The 25,000-nt window shown below is 36.4% G+C and overlaps 1 protein-coding gene across 9 annotated transcripts in view; it reads right to left on the bottom strand.

The window, feature by feature from the left end:
- Window positions 1-25,000, bottom strand: part of HERC2 (HECT and RLD domain containing E3 ubiquitin protein ligase 2) — a 106,120-nt gene that overhangs the window by 5,645 nt on the left and 75,475 nt on the right. For 8 of the 9 annotated variants that reach the window (XM_030477852.1, XM_030477857.1, XM_030477853.1 and 5 more), the window contains 20 exons: window positions 24,170-24,310; window positions 23,615-23,806; window positions 21,831-21,984; window positions 21,021-21,128; window positions 19,741-19,872; window positions 19,034-19,192; window positions 18,824-18,942; window positions 18,270-18,395; window positions 17,176-17,331; window positions 16,914-17,029; window positions 16,603-16,801; window positions 15,323-15,537; window positions 14,350-14,527; window positions 12,517-12,678; window positions 11,295-11,386; window positions 10,271-10,410; window positions 8,972-9,159; window positions 8,097-8,294; window positions 6,093-6,176; window positions 714-855 (listed from right to left, as the gene is read on the bottom strand). In XM_030477852.1, coding sequence (XP_030333712.1) covers window positions 714-855; window positions 6,093-6,176; window positions 8,097-8,294; window positions 8,972-9,159; window positions 10,271-10,410; window positions 11,295-11,386; window positions 12,517-12,678; window positions 14,350-14,527; window positions 15,323-15,537; window positions 16,603-16,801; window positions 16,914-17,029; window positions 17,176-17,331; window positions 18,270-18,395; window positions 18,824-18,942; window positions 19,034-19,192; window positions 19,741-19,872; window positions 21,021-21,128; window positions 21,831-21,984; window positions 23,615-23,806; window positions 24,170-24,310 — 3,001 coding nt within the window. The remainder of the gene's footprint in view (window positions 1-713; window positions 856-6,092; window positions 6,177-8,096; window positions 8,295-8,971; window positions 9,160-10,270; window positions 10,411-11,294; window positions 11,387-12,516; window positions 12,679-14,349; window positions 14,528-15,322; window positions 15,538-16,602; window positions 16,802-16,913; window positions 17,030-17,175; window positions 17,332-18,269; window positions 18,396-18,823; window positions 18,943-19,033; window positions 19,193-19,740; window positions 19,873-21,020; window positions 21,129-21,830; window positions 21,985-23,614; window positions 23,807-24,169; window positions 24,311-25,000) is intronic. The other variant, XM_030477855.1, reaches the window with a different exon arrangement.

Here is a 25,000-nt window from a genome sequence, read left to right as displayed (position 1 = left end):
TAAATCGTATTTCCTTCTACAGGGATGATTGAATAAACCAAAGTTTACTAAAAGCTACACTGTCATACCTGTTCATATGGAAACCCTTTATGTTTTGCTTTTGATTTGGATATTTCCAATTCACTGGACATCGTATTATTTAGAAGATTATACAGCATATCACGGTGTCAAAACCACTGTTTTGCCAGTGCATAACTAGCATTTTTGTGTTATATACTAATCAAAGGGGGGGGGGGAGGGGGGGATCAAAGCAACATGATTCCTAAATGACATTTTAAACTAGATGTATTTTACATATCTTATATACAGTAGATAGAACAGCTCATCAGTTTTTCATCCAAAAGCTCAAAGTGATATATGTGATATAGGGTTGTAAAAACAACCCTACCAGTAAAACTGGCTAGCCAGGGTTATTTACCAATTCAGACAGCTGAAACACAGGTTTAGGTTTTGCAGAATGTTTGTTTTAAGCAGAACGGTTGCCCTGGAATTTGAGAAGAATTATAGACATTTCTACTAATCTTGATGATTTTTTATAAAATCATTTTAAAAGACTTTTTTACTTCCTAACATTTCAAGCACCTTCCTCTGACTACACACACACATTGTTTTCCTATATCCCTTCCTTTCTTTAGGTCCTCCGAAAAAGTAAAAACCTGAATAGAAATGTAAAGTTAAGTGCAAAATAGTTGGGGAGTAAAGAATCCTCTTACCAACAAACTTGACTTTCCAAACACGATGAGGAAGCAGAAGGCTGTCAGGGCTAAAGGAACTCATTTTAGCACACATCTGTCCAAACACTGACTTTGTACCATCAGGCCCAGCCAGTCCTCCTTTACTCCTAGAACGTTTTACCTATTGAGTAAGCACATTGTAAAAGTCACTGTAAGAACATATTTCAGCTGGCATTGCTGTGCAGATCAGACCATAAGATTAATGCTTGTAAAATACTAGTGTGTTCAGTAAAACATTTGCAGAGGTCCACAGTGTATCTTGTGACATATACAAAAGAACAACTACATTTCAAATTTAACATTACAGTATTTTTTAGTACTATCTAATATCCATCCCTAGAAAGAGGTATCAGACTCCTAGTACATCCCAATCCTCTTCAGGAGGATGAAAGGACTTTAAATCTCAGGCTGTTAGCAAGCCCAGAACTATTTCAGAATCCCAGGATAGTTAAGGTCGGAAGCTACACCTAGAGGCCATCTGACCCAACTCTCCTTCTCAAGCAGGACCACTTAGAGCCAGCTACCCAAGACCATGCCCAGATGGCTTTCAAATATCTCCAAGGATAGAGTCCAAAGCCTCCCTGGGCAGCCTGTGCCAGTGCTTGGCTGCCCTCACAGTGAAAAAGTGTTTCCTGACAGTCAGAAGGAACCTCCCATGTTTCAGTTTGCCCCCACTACCTATGGTCCTACTGCTGGATACCACTCAGCAAAGCCTGGCTCCACCTTCTTTGTACCCTGCCATCAAGTATTCAAACATACGCATTAATGAGATGCCCCCTGAGCTTTCTCTTCTCCAGCTGAACAGTCCCAGCTCTCTCAGCTTTTCCTCATAGGAGAGATGCTCCAGTCCCCGAGGCATCTTCTTGGCCTTTTTCTGGACCCTTTCTCATATGTTCACATCTCTTGCACTGAGGAGCCCGGCACTGGACCCAGCACTCCAGGTGTGTCCTCGCTAGTGCCGAGTAGAGGGGAAGGATCACCTCCCTTGACCACAATGATGATTTTATTTTTTTTTTAATGAAACTAAAGAATTTGGAGGTTGATTAGACCTTACTAACTTTAACATACTGTTAGAGCTAGAAAAACAATAGGTGTGTTCATTGCAGCTAGACAGAAGATTCTCACCAGTTCAGTTGACAACACCGCGGGCTTTCTTTCCTAGGTAATGAATTTTACATTCCCACAACCACCAATACCTTACTTATCTTTATTTCAAACAGTTCACGGTTTACCTGTCTCTACTCAGCATTGTACCTATACACCTTTAAAGAAAAATGGAAAGACCGAGGGGTATCAATGATAAAATTTGTTGATAAAGCTTTCTTCCCTTGTTCTGAAGCAGCAGCCAATGCCTTCGTAAATTCAGTTTTTCTGGACTGCAATCCACTTAGGTAATGCATCCTATCTCTCACACATTCAATTGTCAAATCTGGGTAAGTTTTTCATACATAAGACAGATCAGAAGCAGTGGTGTTGGTGGTGTTGGCCAGAAAATTGAATACATGTCATTTTTATATTCATGAATGATAATACTTTAATATGCATCTATGATACTTACTAGGAACCTCTAAAAATGAGTAAGCACTACTAAAATACATACACACAGAGTAACATGTTTCTTAGGCACTGACAGAAAAACATGTATTTTAAGATTTTATGAAGACCCATAAGAAATGGCATGCAAGGAAAATCTCATGGATTTTGCTGCAAGAGATGCACACGAAGTGGCTAAGAATACAAAAAGCTTTTCACCAGTATAGAGAGGAAAGAAATGGAAAGTAAACAAAAAGCTGGAGAAACCCAAGGTATTTTCCCCTCTTCTTCATGTTCTGCAGTTTATATTCTTAATCTCCCCTGTCTGCAAAGGGACTCCTACAGTGCATGCAGTTCACCAGTTTCCATGGGATTGTTCTTTCAGAAATAACCCAGACTCATCCCACTAATCTGTGTTTGGTCTTAATCCAAGCTACAGTGCATCTCAAAAATCAAGTTGTTCTGCTGCTTTGGATAAAACATCCACCAGATTTCCTTCAGGTTTTATTGAAAAGCTGACACACTCAAGTTCTCCTCCGGTATAAAACGTTCTGTATCAATACAAGCCGGTTTTAATTCAATGGATCTCTAAGAAATCTGTATGCCCAAGAAGTTCTAAATTGAGAATTCATTGAGTCTTCTCTTAAAAAGAGGAAAGTATGAGTAGAAGGTCTATGAAAGCAGTAGTTAATTCACTGTTTTTTCAAACCTCAGACCTAAAATAGAAATTAAGCAAGTGACAATAAAAAGACAAGCAATCCTGCCTGAACTGAATAGGTTGGCATGCACGTTTGCTATTATACATTTAACTTAGTATTCATTTACTAGCAACACAGAATTTCCATTTAATCTGATCAGTTAGATGGCAGGAATGCTTACAATTTGACATTTAACAAAGCAATGTAAGAACACCATGAAGGATTATTGGTATTTCTGCCACCTTAATATACTGCTTGCTGACAAAGACAGATGTCCATATTAAAATTTATTTGCTTAGTAGCAAAGAGTAAAACACTTTACTGAAAAATGGCAAAAATTCATACAAATATATTTAGGCCACGATCACCACACAGGTATTTTAGCTTTTTATTGTACAAGCCTGGAACACAGCATCTCGCTCATGTTTCCAAATCATCCCTTTTAGAGGCATAATAAGTATCCTGTGAAATCTACTCGGCTAAGTAGGCTGAACAGGGTCAAATATAACCCTGATTTAATACATGCCTTATGAAACAGATTATGCAGTATCTCAAGCTTTTTAAAATACAGTTCCAGCCTTCTTGCTGATAAGATAAATTTGTAGCACAAAACACGTTCATACATTGATTAGAACCCAAAAAGGATTTTCATAAAACAGGCTGCCATCAGAAGATACCAGCTTGTGGAAAATCAACTTTTCTTGGACCAAAGAGAAATGCAGCAGCTTAAAAGCAGCATACAGTGAAGTGTAGAATAATGAAATTCAAGAACTTTCTCCAGTGAATAATCACTTATTATGAGCAGAAGCATTGCAACAAAGGGGGAGAGACACTCAAATCAATCTGATCTCATTAAATCATTCTGAAATGATGAAGACCAAAATTTAAGTTCTTTCTCTGAATCTGAAGAACAAAACTTTGTATTTGTCTCAAGCAGACTGAGACTACCCACTGAAATACTGGCCATTCAGTGGAACTCACTCCAACTCAGAAGAACTTCGGAGAAATGTAGTACATAAAGCCGTGCACTCAGAGATTAATAATGAAGTTTTCAAAAAGATGACAGTTTATTAAGCTGGAATCAGCCAAAAAAGAGAAATATGTACTGTTAACAGAGAAAACAAGTCTATGAAGAAAACAAACACAATTCAAGGATATCTCATTAAATCAATCTCCAGAAGAGGCAGAGAAATATCACTGTGATAATTACAAAAGCACAGGCACCATCTCACCTGTACCTTGAGGTTCCACGTATCTATGCTCAAACTGAAATGCTACACAAAAAAATACAGTATAAAAAGATGAGGAGCAGAGAAAGACTATTCTACACAAGCAGACAAAAATAGCTTAGCCTGATCAGTGTAGGACAATGAAGGCTTTCAATGAATGAGTGTTCTTTAAAAGAACATTTGATAAGGGAGAAGACAGTAACCAGGAAGGAAGAATGCGATTTAAAGTGAAGCATAACAGTCACAAAAGAACAAACAATTCATTCACCGATATGCTGTGCCTACTTTAAGATCAGATAATTTTTAACCATCATGACAGTGGGATTTCTGTAACCCAAATTTAATAAGGAGTCCTAGTCAGGGGGAAAACACTATTCTTAAAATAGGACTTTGTATTTCCATATGTATGACATTCCTCCCATGACAGTAGAAGACATCAGACCAGAAGATCCTTTGCAATATTACATTCCTGAAATTAGACATCCTTTTTAATAACTGGAATTTGTTGCCCTTGTAAAAGGAGGAAATTCTTTTCAACTGCTGTAATAATCTTGTTCATCTAAAAGCAAAGATGTAACAGCATTAGGAATGTGTCTGCTTACAGGTCATAACACACTGTCTGACATCACATGAGCTACACTGCTACTTAAATACTAGGTGATTCTCCTCTGCTAGTAAGAGGGTCACAGTAAGTAAACTGGAGCACTGGAATCCTGACTAGGCATGCAACTGTTAGTTCACTTTCTGGCTCAGTCTTCAAGTACTTTTACTACACCTTTCCAGCACAAGGCCCAGGTGCCATTTTGGAACATTTCACTTAATGACTATTCCCAAAAAGTAACATGGATAAAACAGCATCAAGTTTGGTTTCTTCTGCCCTATGCAGTTCTCCAATAGTGTCCCAAACTGTCTCTGTGCATTCAAATCTGCCTTCATGCTACACCTCAAAGCATAAAATACCCATCCTCAATTTTGTGCTAGAGAAATACCAATCTGGCACTTGGGTGAGCTGCAGAAATTTCAAGTGTCCACATAAAATGGCGAAGCAGCAGCAATAGGGTCGTCCAGCTACAACAGGACGTATTTCTGTTCACTAAGAGAAAACTAGTTAGTCAAAATTTTACATAATTTCTCCATGCTAACCTTACAAAGAGTAGGTTTTTTACTTTTTACAATGTACAAAAAAAAAAACCAACCCAACCCTAATGGAAAGAAATGCATGAGGACTTTGTAAGACAAGGCATCAGCCCATTTAAACAAAAACAATGTTTTATTATTCTACGTTACAGAAATATCCGTGAAAAAAAAAAGACTTCTCTGGCCTAAGGCATAACATTCCATTTTCTAATGTCAATGATAAGGAAAAAAGCCTTTTTGTATCAAAAGAGTTCTACAATCAATATGACCACATGTGATAACCAGCAAAGGACAATTTATCAGCCTGATTTATATTCAAAGGCACTTTTTTTTCCTTGCCCTCCCCCCCCCCCCCGCCATGTTCTCTATTATGAAAGCAGAAGCTGATTAATTCATCTGACCATTTGGAAAGGTAAGAACAGCACCAGAATCGCTACTCTCTTAGATTATCTAATGTAGCAAGTTTTGAAAAAGTGGTCCTTTGTCAAGCTGGACATACTTTGCTCATTAGAATCTAAATCATTCACTTAATATTTCAACAAGTGTCCTGCTCCCTGCAAACAATCAGAGCATGGATGAAAACATACTGTAAAGAAAACGATCAGCCCTTGCTGTGTTCATTTTTTCATTGTTTGGTTCTGATAAAAATTCAAGTCTTCAGTATGTGGATACCAAACAGCTAAAACAAGCGGACTGGATAAATGTATGGAACTGCAGACAAAACACCAAGATGCTAAAATCAAAACTTCAGCTTAAGATACCTGTATTCTATTGAGCTCTACGACTGGCCCGTGCTGACGATCTCTCACCATAGTTGCTTGCACAACTTTTCTGAAAGCTGCCTCCTACAAAAGGAAAATACAAAAAAATAAAGTAACAGCAAAACTGCAGTCAAGTAAGAAAGTTGCACGTATTTCACAGATAAACACATATTTAGTTCAACTCGGGGAGAGGAGAACAGGGGGAGAAAAAAAAAAAAAAAACACTTGTCAGCAAAATAGAGAAACTGATACTGCTGTACTATCCTTCAGCAATTCCCTTTCAAGTAAGTCACAAAACCCTAGAAAGGGCATAACACCTCTGAGTTTTTCTTCAGAAGAAATGGAAACAAGCAACAAATACTTCTGAAATACTAAAAAAACCTCAAAAGCAAAATAAGATAAAGCTGTGAGGTGTTAGTTAAGAATCATGTTATTTGTGCTAATACAATTCAAGTCCAAAATAGTTGGAATACTAAAGTAAAGAAAAAAGTCTCTCCTGTATCCCTCAAAACCATGTTTGGAAAACTGGGTGCTGTACTGCACCCAGATTCAGTTATTACTAAGCAACTAAAATGCCGCGGAGTACAGGTATAAATTTGTTTATACCAGAATAATACGTGTATATGGAGAATAATTAATGTCAGAGAAAAACAATCAATCAAAAAAGCCAAAGTTTAGATAATCTTAAAATAAAAAAAAAAAACAAACTCTTCATGCAAATTCAAGTATCTGAAGTTCTCTCACTAAATATTTGGATCAAATTTTATAGTCGGTTTCAAGCAAGCATTAAAAAGATTTTCAAGTCTTTAGAATCTCTGAAGGTAAACCTGCCTTAAATGCCTAGACATGAATATGGCATCACAAATTCTGGTGTCTGTGTTGAATGCTTTCAACATAAAATACACCTGATACGACATTTTATCTTACATCTGAAGACTCTGTTCTGCAGACTCTTAAAGTAAATTATGTTGATCGTGCCTCCTGCACAGCCATTCCTATACTTAACATCATACACCTAAAGACTCCCTTCTCAATAGCACTAGCATTTGAAATAGTCATGAACAGAATAGCTAGGATTTCTTTTTCCTTTTTGTCAGTTCACGTCTTGATGAAAAATGTGTGATCTTCTCTGGTCTGTGAAGCATGTATTCTGCTCATTTGCTCTACTACACAATTTCATTGGAGCCTAGAGAAAGAGACCTTGAGACAATACATGTTAAGGAGCGTAGTTACAAGCATGTCTTATTTAAGAACATAGAACAGCACTGCAGAGGGGAATATAATTGCTTCTCCCTTCAAATATATCTCCCAGCAGATTTTGTCTGTTTATATAAATTTATAACTTTTCTTGAGACAAGTTACTATGACACTGAGAAAATTCAGATCCAAAACTGATGATCATACTGAAGGCAAGTCATGTTTTTAAAGACTTTCCACTTCTGAAGTTTTTAATAAGTGTTGTAGCCTTGAAGCATTATAATTATCCAGAGTTTCTCATGACTGACTTGACTTAGCACTATATAAAAATCCACTTTCTTTACCAATTTGACAGTGAACTCTTAGGTATTCCGTCTTCACTTTTAGCCCAGTCTAAAACAAGTTTGTACCTGCACAGAGCTTTGGATCAACTAGTGTATCACCTGATCATGACAACTGAAGTACAAAAAGCAGACAATGACCATTTCATACCTATCTTACATTTTTTTCCAGGATAGCATCTACTGAATAATCTAGGAGAATTCAGCTATACTACAAAAAGAAGATTTACAGTGTAAAGTTATTTTCAAGATCAACACAAAAAAGCACTATGATGAAGAACTGAGTGAAACATAATAAAAAGAACATATTCAGAAAGAAAGGAGTTTGTATAATCAGAATGCAAATATTTCATAGACAACTTACAGAACAAAATGAGATATAGTTCTATTTTCTTCAGAAACAGTTTAAACAGTACATTTCACTTACAGTTACAAACCTCTGCCTTAAAAACATTCTGATAAATACCTTTCCCTGTGATATCAGAATTCCCCGTAACGTGTCAAACCCAACAGAGGGTCCTTGGCCAGTTTCATCAAGTCTTCCTTCAAGATCAAACATTGGAATGCAAGGACAGAAGAGTTCAGAAATGTGATGCAACAGCAGAAGCCTGTTTCTCAATGAAATTATGGGTATTTCCTGCAGATGATTGTACTCCATAGGAACCTATGATAAGGCAATGATATCCAAACGTAATTTAGAATTATTATATACATTATTCTGTTAAGCAGAACAACAATTTGTAAGATCTGTAGATAAATTTGTATTAGAAATTCAGATACTTGCTTATTCACACCGTCAAAAGTTAATACACAGAGTTCAGTTTTTTAGCAAAGATACCAATAGTATCCATCTAAACTGAAACAAGTATTAGAAATATGACAGTTGGGACTATTCTTGCTATTCCCTATTTTGCAATTCTCTTTATCCATAAACAGATACATTTTACATCCTGTCATCACTACATCTCAGCATTATAGCTGAAAGACAGAATATTCAAAAAACAATCTTCTCAGTGTAAAGCAAGCAATGAAGAACTCCCTGGGAAGGCAGAAGATTTTCACAGCTGGAATACAGAATTAAAATTTCTGCAGATTTGCAAACTGAGTTACTGTTCTGCATTGGATTAACAACAGAATGAAGAGGCTTTCTCACCTCAGAAAACTGGAATCCTTCTTTGGAAATATGGAAGTAAACCAAAGTAACTGGCTCAAACTTGAAGTCAAATCAAAGCATACTGAGCTTACGCAGGGATTTAGAAAGGAAGCATGTCTACTGAAAGATCAGCAATATGTGTACTCAGTATGCTTAAAATCTGAATGCAGTAAGACAAAAAAAATTACCTGTGTAGGGAGCTTGCCAGCATTAGCAGGTTTACTGGTTGACCAAGCTAAAGTATGTGCTGAGCCACAGGCTACTCTGTTGATCTTTTTACCCTGAAGTGCTGCAACCAAGCGTGGTCTTTGAATGGCATTAGTTGTTCCATCTCCAAGCTGCCCTTCATCATTATCTCCCCATGTATACACTTCCCCTAAACCAATAAAAAAAAATTAGTTGTTCTAAAGGTGAGATAGAAGCTTTTTGCATCCATCCCTCCCCTCTTCTTTAATTAGCATTTATAAAATCATTTAATTGAAGGAAGCCCTGGACTGTGATCAAGATTTCTAGGACTGATGGCCATCCCGAAATCCACTCTCTAGTGCAGATATATCTTGAATGACACAGTTAGACCCATGGTCTACGTAGAGCAACTAGTATAAGATGCATATATTTTCTCATAGTCTGTATGAATTGAAAGTTCTGCTCCAGAACAGAAGGAAATGGTGGAACAGAAGAATAACAACGGATACACTACAAGCCTGTATTTGACAGTTTCATAGCAAAAAAAGCTGATATTAAAAAACAATTTTAAAAGGCTTAGCATTTCACATGAGATGAAATAAAAGATCTTGTAATAAGTTGTGTTACTAGAGAGGACATTAAAATGGGTGCTTACTGTTGCAAGATAATTGGAAAATACTTTTAAAATAGCAACCTTGTTTCTGAGCATTCATTTTCTGCAGCTATATCCTATTTCACTTGGTCGTGGTTTAACCCCAGCTGGCAACTAAGTACCATGCAGCCCCTTGCTCCTATAAAACACCCAGTTATTGTGCAAACTTGTTAATTAAATGTAGGAGTGAGTCTGCTACAAAGAGTACTTGGTATCTCAACCGGCTCTGTAAGAAGCAATATTGTTTGTGCAGTGCTTCATTTAGCAAGTTAAACACCTCAGCAGGCTCAGAAAGACCCTGTTTAGAAAAAAAAAAGCCAAATCCACTTATTTTACTGCTTGACCAGTAAAAGTTACTAAAAGTAATTACTTTTAGTGCTCTATATTTTCCTTTGACCATCAGCATTTATAAAGCTTAAACTCTATTTTTTTATTAATTAAAAACTTTCAGCTGGTTTTATGTGATCATTTTACATCAGTAACATGCTTGTTGCCCAAGAAACATGCAACATGTGCAAACACAAGATATGTCAATGCACGCAAAGGACCAGCATTTTTAGAAAGGACAACCTACCAACAGCTGACTAATAAAGTTTAGTTTATTTCAAATTCAATACTGAGAACTAAGTAAATTATTTGATTTTTATACCATCTTCAGTGCAGCAAACACAGTGCAAAGACCCAGTAGCAATTGCAATGACTTTCTTTCCTTGCAGTCCCTGTACTTGTCGTGGTCTTCTAACATGGTCATCAGATCCATGGCCTAACCGATGGTAATCTCCTTTGCCCCTGCACAGAGAATGTAAAACATTTCAAAACTGTTTTAATTGTGGAAAAAAACAGAACGACGGACTGTGTCTGATCATTTGATCTGTAGATGACAGGCAGACCAATACTAAAATATTCTCCAAATATTTACATTAATCACATCCCTAGCTTGTGTGACATTTATTTGATTCTGCTGATGAAGTAAAAACTTTAATCTCCAATATGCTACTCCTACTCATTCTGTGTAGGACCTTTTACCACTTTTGCAGGGAGTTGTTTTTTTCCTCTTAAAAGGATCCAGTATTAGAAGCATTCATCTGTAAAAATAGTATGTTTACTGACCTCAGAGACTGGAATCTTGTACAGTTCAAGGGTATCTGTAATGCCATCAAAACAAGGTAGCAGAAGGATACTGGAAAGGTATTTTGCTTAGTCTTTCTAAACACTTTAGTAGTTTAAACTACAAAATTTGGAATGGCATAGGAAGATTAAAACAATGAACTAAAATTAAATTCTCAGACTACAGCCACCACAAGCTACACACAACTTTGATAATATACAAGAACATTATTTATGCTATCATCTTCCACCCTGCATGACACTTCAGGCTTACACTTCTACTGACCTCCTTGGAACTTATGCATCTTGCAGTAGGGTCAATGCCTGGGATGAGAACTCTGTGCTTAGGTCTCCAAGAAAAAAATACTTTGATTTTTCATTCAAATGGCATTATGAAATGTTCCCCAAAATGGTAGATTTTATTACTAATCAAGACAGAGGAACTCAAAAAAGTTTTTGACTGGGGGGGAGAGAAATCGAAACAGTGAAGGCAGTATAACACTAATGCCTACGGCAGAAAGGGTTACATCTAACACTTGTCAGAATAACTAATACAAAATACTTACCACGTATATACTGCTCCAGATTTGGTAAGAGCCACAGAAAATTGTGAGCCACATTCTACTTTAACCACTCCAAGGCCTGTGAGGGAATCAATCTAGGAAAATAATATCAAATGAAATCGAAATTAATTAAGGAGGCTATAATTTCATAGATTGCTTACTTTACTGTCTTAAGTAAAATATAATGTGCAAGCATGTAAGTGTCTATATATATATTTATAAGTTGTGTATGTAAGATAAATTAGCACAATTCTACTCCTTTCATCTTTCTACCATTTACTACTTAACCATTAAAAAGAAGTTCAGATTTGGTGAACTGTTGAAGATCATCTCAGCAATTGTCCCTTAGTAAGGCTCTGTCTTCGAATACTCAACATTAATCATCCCTAGCTCGCATGACATGGATGTGATTCTGCCAACATAGGGAAACATTTAAACCTCTTGTACACTCTCTTTATTCTGTGTAGGTCCTTATGCCACTTTACCATCAATCCTCTGGGACTGATGATTGATGTAACATAAACAAGCTATTTTTGTTTTGTCTTACATGAGGAAATAAAAACTTATTTGGGACTGGCTATTAGACTTCATCTACTTGGAAACAGAATGGGGACACCGGCATCCAGGTAATAAAGTGTGATTCTGGACTAAGAATCTAAAATCTGTGCATAGGTATGCACAGTGACACTCATATATTTCTCACACACAAACAATGTTCACCTCCATAACAAGTGCTGGAATTCAAATTAGATGGCTACAAAGATTTCATTTGCAACATATGAAGAAATTCCAAGTCAAACATGCATTCACATGAAAGGTTTAATATAAACTAAGATTACTTTTTAATCAATTGATTTCCCTTTCTGGAATCAATTGATTTCCCTTTCTTATGACTTCAACAGTGTTAAGGAAATTTATTAAGACAAGGAAATACAAAGATTTCTTGGCAAAATCTAACGTTTTGACAGGAACCAAAATTAAAATCAGAAATATCACTGGAACCAGCAGTGTTCTCCAAAGAAAAAACCTTCAAGTGCAGCTTCAACAGCCAGCACAAAATTTAAAGACTCGTCATTGCAGCCTACAAAGTTCATTCTTAGCAACAATCAGAAGACTTCTAATGTCCCAGGATGAATGGAAGTTCACACATATTGGCAAATATGTCTTCAGTGTTCTCCATCAATCTCATGATTTCTAAAACAACGAAAAAATTACATTCAAATACCTTCATTGGTACTTTACAGCCATCACTGCCTCCTCTCCCAAGTTTTCCATAATCTCCATCACCCCACGACCAGACGGTATCATCATCAGTCAGGCACAATGTCTGTGCATCTCCACTGCCACAGGCTATGTCAATCACACGGCAGCCCTGGAGAGCTTCCACCTGTAAAGAAATCCCCCATTTTTGTTCACAATAAAAGGCTTAAGTGATTTAGTTTCAGAAAAGAAGACAAACCCAGCTTGGAGAGGTGCTTCACTGGAACTACAAGTCTGAAACATGATGGTAACAAACAAATAAATGCAATTCAAAGGGCTTTGCTATTTTCAAACCAGCAAAATAAAACCTATCTATGGATCATTCCTTTTAATTGGTGAACTAGTTAAATTTTTTTACCTAAAAAGTCAGGCAAAACAATTAATACAAAACACGTAAGGTAATCAAAGCCTATATTCTCTTGAAATTATTTCAGGCTCTCTGGGTGAGTGTTGTATACAGTAAGGGGAAAAAAAAGATCTTATTTTCAAATAATCTCTTATTAGCTTACAATTTTCTAGCACTTGCAGCTTAACCTGAATTCGATTAACATCTTTTAAAATGCTGCCATCTAGTGATAAAGTAAGGGATCCGGACTCACAAACTTAAAGGATGGTAACCCACATACCCCGCATCCTCTGAACCCCCACCTCTACTTGAAACAGATTATAGGCAGCACAATCCAAAGCAGTACAGAACTTCACATACTTCAACTCACCCACAGATTATCTATTTTCAAAGTAACCAAGAACATAAAGGGGAGGAAAGATCTACAATAAAGATGGACAGACCTTGTGGTTTTGGGGGCAGGGGAACAAGAACATCAGATACAAGTGATAAGGTCCCAAACTGGACAAAGAATATATGATACCTCGCCCCACAAATTCAAGCACTGAAAAAACCTTAATGCTTGCGTGTATAGAAGTATATGCAGAGAGCCTTGAATAAAAATAGCAAGCTAACAGTTTGATTCAACTACAGTAATCTTACCCTTTGCTGTATTTTCAGCAAGAGAACACAGGTAACAAAGAGACGTCTGATTTCAAAGTCAGGGCAGTTTTCTTAAGATCACTAACTTCACTAATTTAAAAGTTTTTACCGTCTAGTTCACAGAAGCATGACGGTTGGAATTATAACTCAACGGATAATCAGTATACTCATTCTTCCTACATTCCATTCTGTCCCGGTGCTCAGATTTACCACTTCAGAATCAAATGGTAACACATCTTCATCAGTGACTGCTTAACTCGAGTGTTTTTAGCAAATAACAATTAAATACTTCATAATTACTTAGGTTAAGTTCTTACTAACTTAGTATATAGTTCAGTAAAACCCCGGTGTTCAGTCATGATAATTAAAAGTATAATAATGTTAGGAAAAAAACAGTTTGCAAGTGACTAAGTGGATATCACTGTCATCACTGGTGTATTTTCCAGGTGATAAACAATGAGGGTACCCAGTAGACAAAGAGCTCACTTGCTACTTTCAGTGCAAACTACTCCTATGAAGGGGTGGAATTTACTTATGGAGGGGTGGGGTGTTTGATTTGGGGTTTTGCTTTAAGTCTTCCCTAAAAGAAATTCCTTATAAGCTGTTTAGTGACCTCTAGTGTAAAGTTTTGCAGCTCCACTTTCATTTTATTCTTCCAATCCATTCCTGTTTTCTAAAGCAACTGTTCATTTCTTACAAATACATGCCATCATTTTGCCATTTCATTTTTTATATGCAGAAATGCAAAACGTTACTAATCAGAAGGTAAGAATTGGACTAAGACTGTATAAAACTCCAAAGGTTTCTCACCAGTTTAGGTTTCAGCTGGTCCTCACTATCTCCATGGCCCAGGCGCCCATATCTTCCCTTTCCCCATGTGAAAAGGTCTCCTGCAGCTGTAATACATGCACTGTGTGCTCCCCCAGCAGCAATGTCAACCACTTCTATACCTCTCAGAGATTCAATTACACGAGGACGATCACAAGGGCTGAAATGAAAATATTTGTCTTGACAAAACTTTTAGAATAGACTATTCATGTTCGGAAATGGGGGGGGGAAGTGTTAAAATAAGTATGAGGACACCTAAAATAATCGAGTATTTGCTTCTGCTCCAGTTTAATATCCTAAAGATTTATGTTTAATTAGTCATGCAGAAGCATTTTTAGAGGCCTATAAAAGCTAGATGTATTTTACCATACATTGTAATACACCATTACAGGCAAGCTGAAACTACAAAACCACTTCCATTAAAATCTAGTCAAAGCTAAGCATTTACCCTGGAAAAATCAGTCCAATTTAAGATAGATTATCAAAATTCCTAGCATAAAATGTACTGTTGCCCCCCCATGGACTCCAGCATTCCTTTTTGAATTAGAATATTGTTGTCTCTAACACAACAGAACTTCTTCTTTAACAGAGGCAACAATGCATGTGGAAATCAGAAGCAGAATGGCAGTTTTGCTCCCTGAATTGCCTTTAAGTTCCATATACCTACAAGACAGATCCCAAAGGAAAGCCACCAGACTTTAGTGTCTGCACATATGTTAGCATAGGTATATTCCAACAGATATGCTAGAATACAATATCCAATTACAGAAATCAGAGTAACCATTTATCTGAAAAAATACTTTGTGGTTCTCATTTAAAAATGTAAACTTCCACATCATTATTTTAACACTCACTTCTGTATATATAGGCAGTACTCCTACAACACTTCAAATACGCAACAACTATAAGTATCCATTAATAGTTTTTAAAAGTAACATTTCAAAGTGTTACTTACCTTCGATTTCCATGACCAAGTTTACCATCTTCTGCTTCACCCCAAGAATAAACTTCTCCCTCAGAAGACAATGCCAAACAGTGCTTTCCTCCCGAGTTCACTGCAACTTTCTTTATAAACACGTGTTGAATGGATTCCAGTAAAGTTGGAGTAGAAACTGACTCTGTTCCTCCAATTCCAAGCCTGCCACCTGCTCCATATCCAGTGGCATACAGCTTTCAAATGAAGAATAAAATTGAAGAACATTCACTAGAGCTGTAAAGAATTCTTAATGAATGTATACTAGAATACAGCTAAAGAAAAGCCTGAAGAAACAGTTTCTCTCTCCTGGAAAGTAAGAAATATTTTGAAGTATTTCACACAAAAAAAAATTGTGAAAATATGGCTAGATTCAAGACAATATGAACTGTCACTGACTTAATGGATTTTGTTTTAAACCATAGGGCTGATTTTGTAAACGTATGTAGGTCTCTTTCAAGCAGCACTAGTCTAGTTTTCTTTCTTCTGAGGATTAAACATACCTAAACACAGCTGCTTCTTCCCCTTCCATCCCATAAGTTTTAAGTACTGCTTTTCACTCTCTTTTTGTCTATCTAAAAGTAACTTCTTTCAACAGAATGATGTCAAGCAATGTCAGTAATCTGTCCCTTACTCTTCTATGAATCCTTAACAAGGATGATACTGACTGCCGAAGAATCATTACAGTATCTCACTAGATGAATGTAAGTGTTAGAAAAAGCTCAAGCTAAAATTCTTGCTCAAATCCTTGACACAAAGCTGCCATCTGTATCACAATAAAGAATTTTTTTTCTCCTATACCTTACATTAGACCTCTGCATGGTGCTCCTTTTCACTCAGGATTTAAGTATCTGCAAATTAGATCCTTCAATATCTAACTTAAGAGGCATTTAGCCAACTGTGAACAATCTCAGATTCCAATTACACCTCTGTCCTGTCAGAGAGACAATTACCACCACATTTTACCCTGTTTTATGGGACTCTGTGAACACATTACTTGTATTCAGCTTTGTTTTCCAAAAATCTCATCACAGTTTTGAACTGAGAATTAAAATACGTGTCTTTCTTCATGCATTTAATGCTATAGTACACTGAATTCCTAGACTGCGCTGGTAGACTTGGCACAGTTCAGTTTCCTTGAAAAAATAAACTAATAATAATGAATCTGTGCTATACACATTTTTTATTTAGACAAGCATATTCTGACTGAGGATGAAATATTTCAAGAGAGTCTAACAATCAATAATTTGTTGTATCCTTACTTTCCCATCAGCAGTCACTGCAAATAGAGTCTGTTCACCACCAATTAATTGCACTGGTCTGAGGGTAGCAAGAGCTTCACATGGAGTTGGGACTTTGACTTTTGCCCCTTCAATTCCACCAAGTTGTCCTCTGTGATTATGACCCCAACCATAAATAGTTCCACTCCCTCCAGCTGAAAGTGTCCAATCATCAGGTCGTCTGCAGAAAATGCAAAACAAACGAAATTTTAAAAGCCACCAAAAATACATTTTATTGTTGTACAACAACAAAGCATCACAAGGCCAAACCAATGACAGTTGAAAGAAATAACCTATTCATCCACTGGACAAGCTGTTCATCTTGTTCTCTCTTAAAGACATGATGGCACTCATGAAGAACATCCATATTTTCATTATCTGCCATTAATTCTCGGATTTTCTTTGCCACCTGTAAAATATTTTAGATAAATCAACATTATCCAAACTACCAGTTACTCCTATCACAGTTGGCATAAAATACTTCAAACTTGGTATATCTTTTAAATGAAACACTTTCATATGTTCCATGAACCATTTAAAATATTCCTGCAATACCTCATCAAGGAAAAGGCGAGGTAATGATGTCCTTTTATCAAGAGCCACAGCAACCCTGGATGCCATACAGTATCTCCTGAACCAAGCCCATTTGTGTGTCTCTGCACAGCAAGGGAGAGTGTCCAACTCCAGATCACAAGCAAGAGCTACAAGCACCTTTAGACAATCAGAAAACATTTTAGAGGTATATCAAAAGTGTGTAACAAAAAACAGTACACATTTGATTTGGCTGAACGCTCACAGACCAGTGGAGCCTGAACGCAGCCTCAAAGACGTGTGAAGTGCAAGGGACATTAAAAGCCATCTTCGCTACCGTCATTGGTGGGGCAGCATCACGTGTACCCACACTATCTCACATGCTTATGTACCTAATCTCCTCTTCTGATCCAGAAATTTTCACCCCTGTGCCACGAAAAATACTCTTAATCGACTTTTCTGTATCAATTACCATGTGCTGAACATCTTATCTTGCATTTCTAAACTAAGTCTCCTTTCTAGAATTAAATCAATTTTCAACTGATTTTCAATTTGATTCAATTTCAAATCAATGTTACTGATGAAGATTGTGACAATGGACTACTTCTTCCCTGTATAAACTTTTACATATTTTAAGAATTTCTTTTCCTTAAGACAGCCAAATCCTCTCAATTTAACTTCTACTACATAGGAGTCTTTTTCAGCCTTTTATTCTTGTTGCTCCTCTCTAGAGTTCCTCAGCTTGTTTTTTATTTTGAAGTACAGGATCCAAAACTGAACAGCCTTCTTTTAAAGACATTCTTACTTGTTCCAATTAGATGTAAATAAAGCCTTCAGAATATTTAAACAAATAAATTACACAACTATCCTACTAAGATTACTCAGAAATCACTTCCAAAAAGTGGAGTTTACCATACTTTCAAAATGTTTCACTGACCTACCTACCTCTGCCTAGCTAGGTCCTCCTTATCTTTATTTGTATATTTGATTCTCCTTTTAGTAGTAATATTCTGATTTTGTTAGAAAACATTTCTGATACAAGGCTAGGTGAGCTTACCACGTCCCACAAACAATTCAGAACTATACTAATGAATTCTTTACTGATTGTACCCCATTACCTTAAAGAAAGGGCTGTGGAGCAGTTGTTTTCCACCTCTCACAATGGGGTCTTCATAGTCAAACTGTCTCTGCAAAGCTTCTGGAAGACCTTTAACCAAAGCAGCTAATGCACTCCCTGTAAAACTCTACAGAGGAACCACAGAACTAGAAAGTTAGTCTTACTGCATGTGTTACAAGAAGTACATTATTTAGATGACCATGACAAAACGTTAATAACTACCCAAACTACAGTTAGCTATGTGAAGTATCATTTCCATCCATTTCCTATTACAAAAGTATTTCTACACCACTTTTGACCAATTCCAAAAGCACAACTATACAGTATTGGAATTAGCCATATTTTTTTTTCTAAAATGGAGTACCTTTACAGACTTGGAGACCTGTGCAAGAAGGCTATTCATGTGTCCACTTCCCATTTTGCCATCAACAACAAAAAAGTTGTACATCGGGGCTAGCATTTTAATGTTTTTTATACATCTCAATATGCAAAACGTGAAGAGAACAGTATCACTTCTGTCCTGGGTACAGCTGTAGCTGACAACTGCCTTCTTACCAGAGCTCGTGTTTCTCCTTCATTATCCCCTAGAATCCGGTTGATGTTAATAGACTGGCCAAACTCTGTTGTGAGCAGTTTCCGTAGTCTCTGCAAGGCCCACATTCTGTGGCCAGCAGCTAAGGAAACACAAGCACACAAAGATCATAATTACTTAAAACAATCATTTTAACTTCAAACAAATGGACTTAATTTTAAGACCACACCTACCTAAGGCACTCAGTTGAGCACAAGCTGCAAGAGAAGCTGCCAAGCGAGGAACTATACTCCTGTTGGAAGCAAAATTTAAGCGAAAATCCAACAAACATGTAACCAAATCCATTGAGGGACATGAAAGAATGCAACGATCTGAGAGAAGGTCTTTAGGGCCTGCAAGAAAAAAAAAAAAAATTAAAAAATTAAAAAGGTAGGGAAGGTTTGTCCTCAAACTGAAATAAGAACAGGACATAGGCAGGATTTAGCTGACCAAACACAGCAGGCTAGAGTGCCAGTCTGCATCTCAGTTGGCCCATTCCACCTTTCAAAGGAAGGATTGGAAGAAAGAGGCACTTCCATGATGTAATTCAAACTAATTCCAAAACAGATACATTAAAAAAAAAAAAAAAAAAAATTCACATTGTGCCTCAAAAGTATCCTCTCTTCACTGATGAAGAGGCAAACTAGAGTGACTACAAATTATTTTTACCTCTTTCCTATGTACAAATGCACCTCTCATGACTTTGCTGAAAATGAATGAATGAAAATGAGTATGAATGAAAATATTTTTTCAGTATGAATGAAAATGTTTTCTTAATATGAATTAAAATGAACTCTAGAACTTTGGCATGTAAATATCATGCAGTAAATGCCAACTGTAAAAAACAGACAAGCAAATCTACTCTCTTGCCTTTCTATAGACATTATATATGCTATCTTACCTGCAGCTGGCATGATAGGGTAAACAGTGAATCGCCATCCCCATCCATTCACAGAGCCATCGCTGATGAACTTCCACTTTAGTTCATCCCCTGGAATTCGCAGTTCACTAGACCAATCTGACCACTCACGACCTGTTACAGTAGGTAATATGAACACGTTCATCTATACTGTCTGAGGCAATATGCAAGCCACCCATCAATAGCAACTTCCTTTCATGGTTATATATTATAAACACATTCAAGGAAAAAAGCTACATAAAGCACATGAACATAACTATAAAGATTATCAAAACTTAAGTTTTAAAACAGTCCAGTTAGCACAGCTAACAGATACCCTCAGTACTTTTAATACCACAGTCAAAAGACAATTATGAGATCTTAATAAAATCTATTGTCCTATTTTCAAATTACCTTTCTGTATTACAAAAACATGTAACATCATATACATTAAATTAAGCTTTACAGCTTTTTCTAACCAGGAATCCAGTCAGAAATATCTCAAATCTGGAGAGAAATATTTCAATAATGAAACATAATGTGCATCTGAAACAGTCTGGGGAAAAATGGGTCAGCAGTAAAAGGCCACACCCTAACTGCTCAGAAATATTAAGCACAAGCAGTAACTACCGAGACCCTTGCACACGATGTCATGTACAGGTAGGCTCAATGTAAAATCTGATTAAAGATATTCCTCTAAAACCTACTGCAAATTTATAGTACTTAAAAATTAAATCAGAGATAACCAGATAAAAGATGTGAAGATTTCATGTAGTGTCACGTACACAGGCCAGAGTAGAAAACAGAAAGAGAGAGCCTAGCTATTATTTTGGGCATTTGACAGCAGAAGAGCTTTTGTCTTGACTGTATGAAAGCCTAAAATTCTGTAAGTACTACTTGAAAAAGAAAAAAAGCTAACAAAAGAAGTATCTTTTTCCAACTGTGTTCCAATTTGTTAAAATATACTTTGATTATACAGAAATTCAAACATGTTGGTAGGGGTGCTAAACACCAACTTTTTACACTGTAACTTCTCTTAGGAAGAGCAGGACAACATGCTCTTCTCAGAGATTCTCTATATTTGAAGATGCAAGATCACTCTTGCATGTCTGTGTCTAGATCCTACATCTTGTTTAAAACACGGTATCAATTTACGTAGTCTTCCCTGTTTTTTTTATTGGCATATCCCTCACAATGAGTTGGTCACAGACAGTGATACATTCCATTCAGCATTTAACAGTAAATCACACAAGACATTTTTGAAAAGCACTAGTTCTCATAACCTGATCGGACAGAAACAATTCTGTTGACACCATCCATTATGGTGAGTGGATCATGACGCCGCTCTGTAGAACACTGGCGATCAAATTCTACCCTCAGTCCCTCAGCACCTAAACAGCAACAAAGAGTTTACACATTTCTACAGAGCAATCAATACCACAACAAATGCAGTATTTTAGAAATCCACATGAAACCACAATTGTTTGGAAGCCATAGCGCTCATTAATAAAAGTAACTTCCTTTGGTTTAATGACATTATTTGTCTGTAATTTCTTCTGTTTGAGAGGCTTGTATCATAGCAAGCTCACATGAGCGGGCGCTAGCAGTAAGAAGACTATATTCAGAACATTCCAAACTAAATCTGCGACAGACAAAAAATGTCTATTTACAGTTAAGGCAAATAGCTCTTTGTTGCCCGTACCTTTTGATAAGTACTAGGTAACATACTGAAAGAAGCACTTAGTGAAAAGACAGCATTAAAACAAAAAAGTATTTCCCAAACGCTCAAGACTAGAAGGTAGGTGTTCACTTACTGACCCTGAAAAAGACTCAGTCCTTCTCAGCTTCATAACTAAACAGAAAATAGCAATGATAAAAAGCCACAGTCACAGCCAGTGAACCTAAACATGCATATTTCACAGGATCAAGATGTTCATGTAGTACATAACTGAAATTTAAGAAGTACTTATTACAGTGACAGGATACGTAACATGGCTTTAGAAGTTCAACACGCATTTTCACAAGCAAAGGAAAAAAATTATGCATGCAGGCTTGAAATTAACTGAATTTTACTAACATAACTTTTTCTATACCTGGTATTTTAACTGTGCCACTAGAAGATGTATCATCAGTGTATGGATGGCTGCTTTCTACCACAACTGGTTGTGAAGAGAGGCGACCGCTTTGTGAATCAGTTGCTACGTCTTCAAGTTCAGTAACACACAGCTCCAACAACATATCAGCTACCTAAGGAACAAAAAATACACACTTTATGAAAAGTAAGATTGATTAGTCCAAGAAATTTAAGCCAACTACCATTCTTCCCAAATTTTAAATCAGTAAATAAATCCTTTTCCAAATTCTGATTCATAAACCATCATATTCATTCAAAAATACTTTTGGTGGTGTTGAAGCTAGAAAAATTTCCAAAACTAAGTGCCAAACAATGTAAGTTTCCAGTAAGTAAATGACAACACAAAAAATTGTTTTCCCTTACAGAGAAAAACAAACTGTAAAATCTAAACTGTAAAGTACAGGCCAAAGTGATTAATGAAAGGTGTAAATATTTAACACCATTTGCATTTAAAAATGCAAGACACTGTTTAGAGAGAAGATTCTAATAGTACTCATTTTTAAAAAGCAGTTTCAAATAGAAATTCTGACTCTTAAAAAAACAAACAGAAAAACAACCCACACAGACAAAACTGTTCAGCTACTGAATTCTAGAAGCAAAAAACCAAAATTAATGTATAAGTGTATATACAGCACACATCTAGCTGGGGTGGGAGGGGGACAACTACATCTACAGAATATGGGTATACACAGCTGATCATTGAAAACTGGGGCATTAACAGTTTGAGAAATACCACTCAATTGCCTCTACATGAATAGCATCAGTTAGACTCTCCCACAATCTTAGTGTACTCGGACAGAGATGCTATAACATTCCATTGTTTGAAGCTGCCTTGCCATTAATAAGTAAGTAAATTTTCTCTTATTTCAATGCACACTCCTTAGCAAAGTCATTATTCATCTTTTTGGTCAGTGAAGCCAAGTTTCATAAAAGAATACAAAAATCAGCTTTGCATAATCCCTTCTGATGTTTCAAACCAGTCTTTAAGCTGTGCAAAGCCAGAAATTAACTACATCATATGACCATCTTAAAGAAATGCAGTTACTCATTAGAGAAAAAAAATAATATTTGAAGGCTAAAGCTACAAAAAACATTAAACAACTTTCAGTTCATTCCTGTCAGCAGATATTCTATAAATAATTTACAACATTCTTTTATATAGCTGCTGGTAACCAGTATTATAGCATCCATTGATTCTGTCTGTCAGTTATCCCCTCCCACAAAAAAAAACCACCCACAAAAAACCAAACCAAAACAAAAAAAACCACACAAAAACCCTCCCATACCCATGATACTTTGTAAATATATATTAACAGTATTTTCAGCAAGCAATAATGACTGTATCAATCTGAGAAATAAACTCAGATGCAAAACAAAATCAACATGCAAGTTTTTAAACTAACATTCTACAGATACAACAAGTAGGGCTTGATTAAGTCAGCAACATTCCAATAACCATAGCCACTGGTCCGACACACAAATACAGTTCATTAAGCTTCTATTTTAACATCTAATTGCAACATGACAAATAGAGGAAATAGTCTGTTACTGACATTTGTAGCACATGCACATATTCATGTAATATTTCCATTAAAATCATTAAGGTTCACTTGCATTTAAGTTCAGCTCAAACTTTCATGTTTATTAGTTTCTCAGCATGCTGAACTGCACTTCAAATACAATATTCTAGTCAGCTACTAATGAAAAGGACACAGTTAAAATACAACAGAAACAAAACCTGACCTGTGGGTAAGCTGTGCCCATACCAGACAGCACAGCTGACAGAACATCTTTTCCCTTTTCACCTGCTCGGTTGGACACAGCAAGCTTTAGCAGGTCAACCATGACTCGTGTGTCGTCTGGTACCAAGAGACTAGTAAATTCATCCAAGTACTGTGGTTCCGGGCCAGATACTTTACTTTGACTTTCTACATCCTACAAAACAAATTGCAGAAATATTTAGACAGTGAAGACCAAAGAAGAATTTCACCGAATCCGAACAACTTAACTTGAAGAAGTTCAAAAGGTAGTTTAAAACACAATTCATAAATCTGGGATTATACGGCCCCAAAATTAACCTACTGTTAAACCCATTCCTCAAGTTAAGAAGCTTTCCTAAAACTAACCTAATTTAACTTCAGACAAAAAACAAAACAAAAAAGAAATCCTCTGCCTTTGGATATACTTTAAAAAGGCAGTCATTTATAGGTTAACTTTAAAAACATGAAAATAAAGCAAAACTGCTTGATAAAAGCATGGTAAGGAGTTAAGTTTTAAGGAAGGTATTGACAACATTACTTCTTTGGTTTTTGTCATGGTTTCTGCAATGATACTGGCAGCTCCAGGATCATCTGTGACTGGAATGAAAGGACGGGAAGAGGCAGCAGCAGCTGAGGGAGTTACAGCAGATGGTGTCACAGCATCTTCTGAAGAAACAACCTGGCCAAAACAGACAATAACTAACAGAAGCCGCAACAAGATATTGTAAAACCTCTAAGATGCTAAGGGCTTATGGTCAAATAGCAGCAATTTAAAAACAGTCATGAATTCAAAAACCAACAGATTCACTTCCTGTATTTGTAGCTTCTATTTTATGTTCCTAGCATGGCAAACCAGCCAACACCCCCCACCAACGCCATCTGCTACAAAAATGTACAAAAGAAGTCAGAAAAGCCTACAATGAAGAAGACAAGCCTTACCAATACAAGCCAAATTAACAGTTTATTAAAGGAAAAGATCTCTTCAGTAGCAAGACTTTTTTTTTCTGCTTCTGTTATCAGTTGGGAATCAAGAGAGCAGAATTCCACTCAGACCTTCCTGCCTACATTAGTTGGTAGAAGTTTACAATTACATTTCATAAAATAACAGTCAAATATTCGCTTAGTTTTGATGTTTGTTTCTTTTTTTTTTTTTTTTTTTTTTTAAAGATTACTTCTCTAAAATTAATATCTGGTCAAATGGTTAATATGTTCATGTTAACTCTAAAATACTACTAGAAGTCATCACAATTGCATTTCATTCAGCATTTAACAGTGCATTCTGAAAGTTCAAAACTGATCTCGCTCTAAAATTTGTTTCAAATCTGACAGAGAGTAACTACACTTGAAATTAGAGCAAGAAAGAACTGTT

Source organism: Strigops habroptila, chromosome 2 (assembly GCF_004027225.2).
Source record: "Strigops habroptila isolate Jane chromosome 2, bStrHab1.2.pri, whole genome shotgun sequence".
NCBI lineage: Eukaryota > Metazoa > Chordata > Aves > Psittaciformes > Psittacidae > Strigops > Strigops habroptila.
This window is presented reverse-complemented; position numbering and strand designations above follow the sequence as displayed.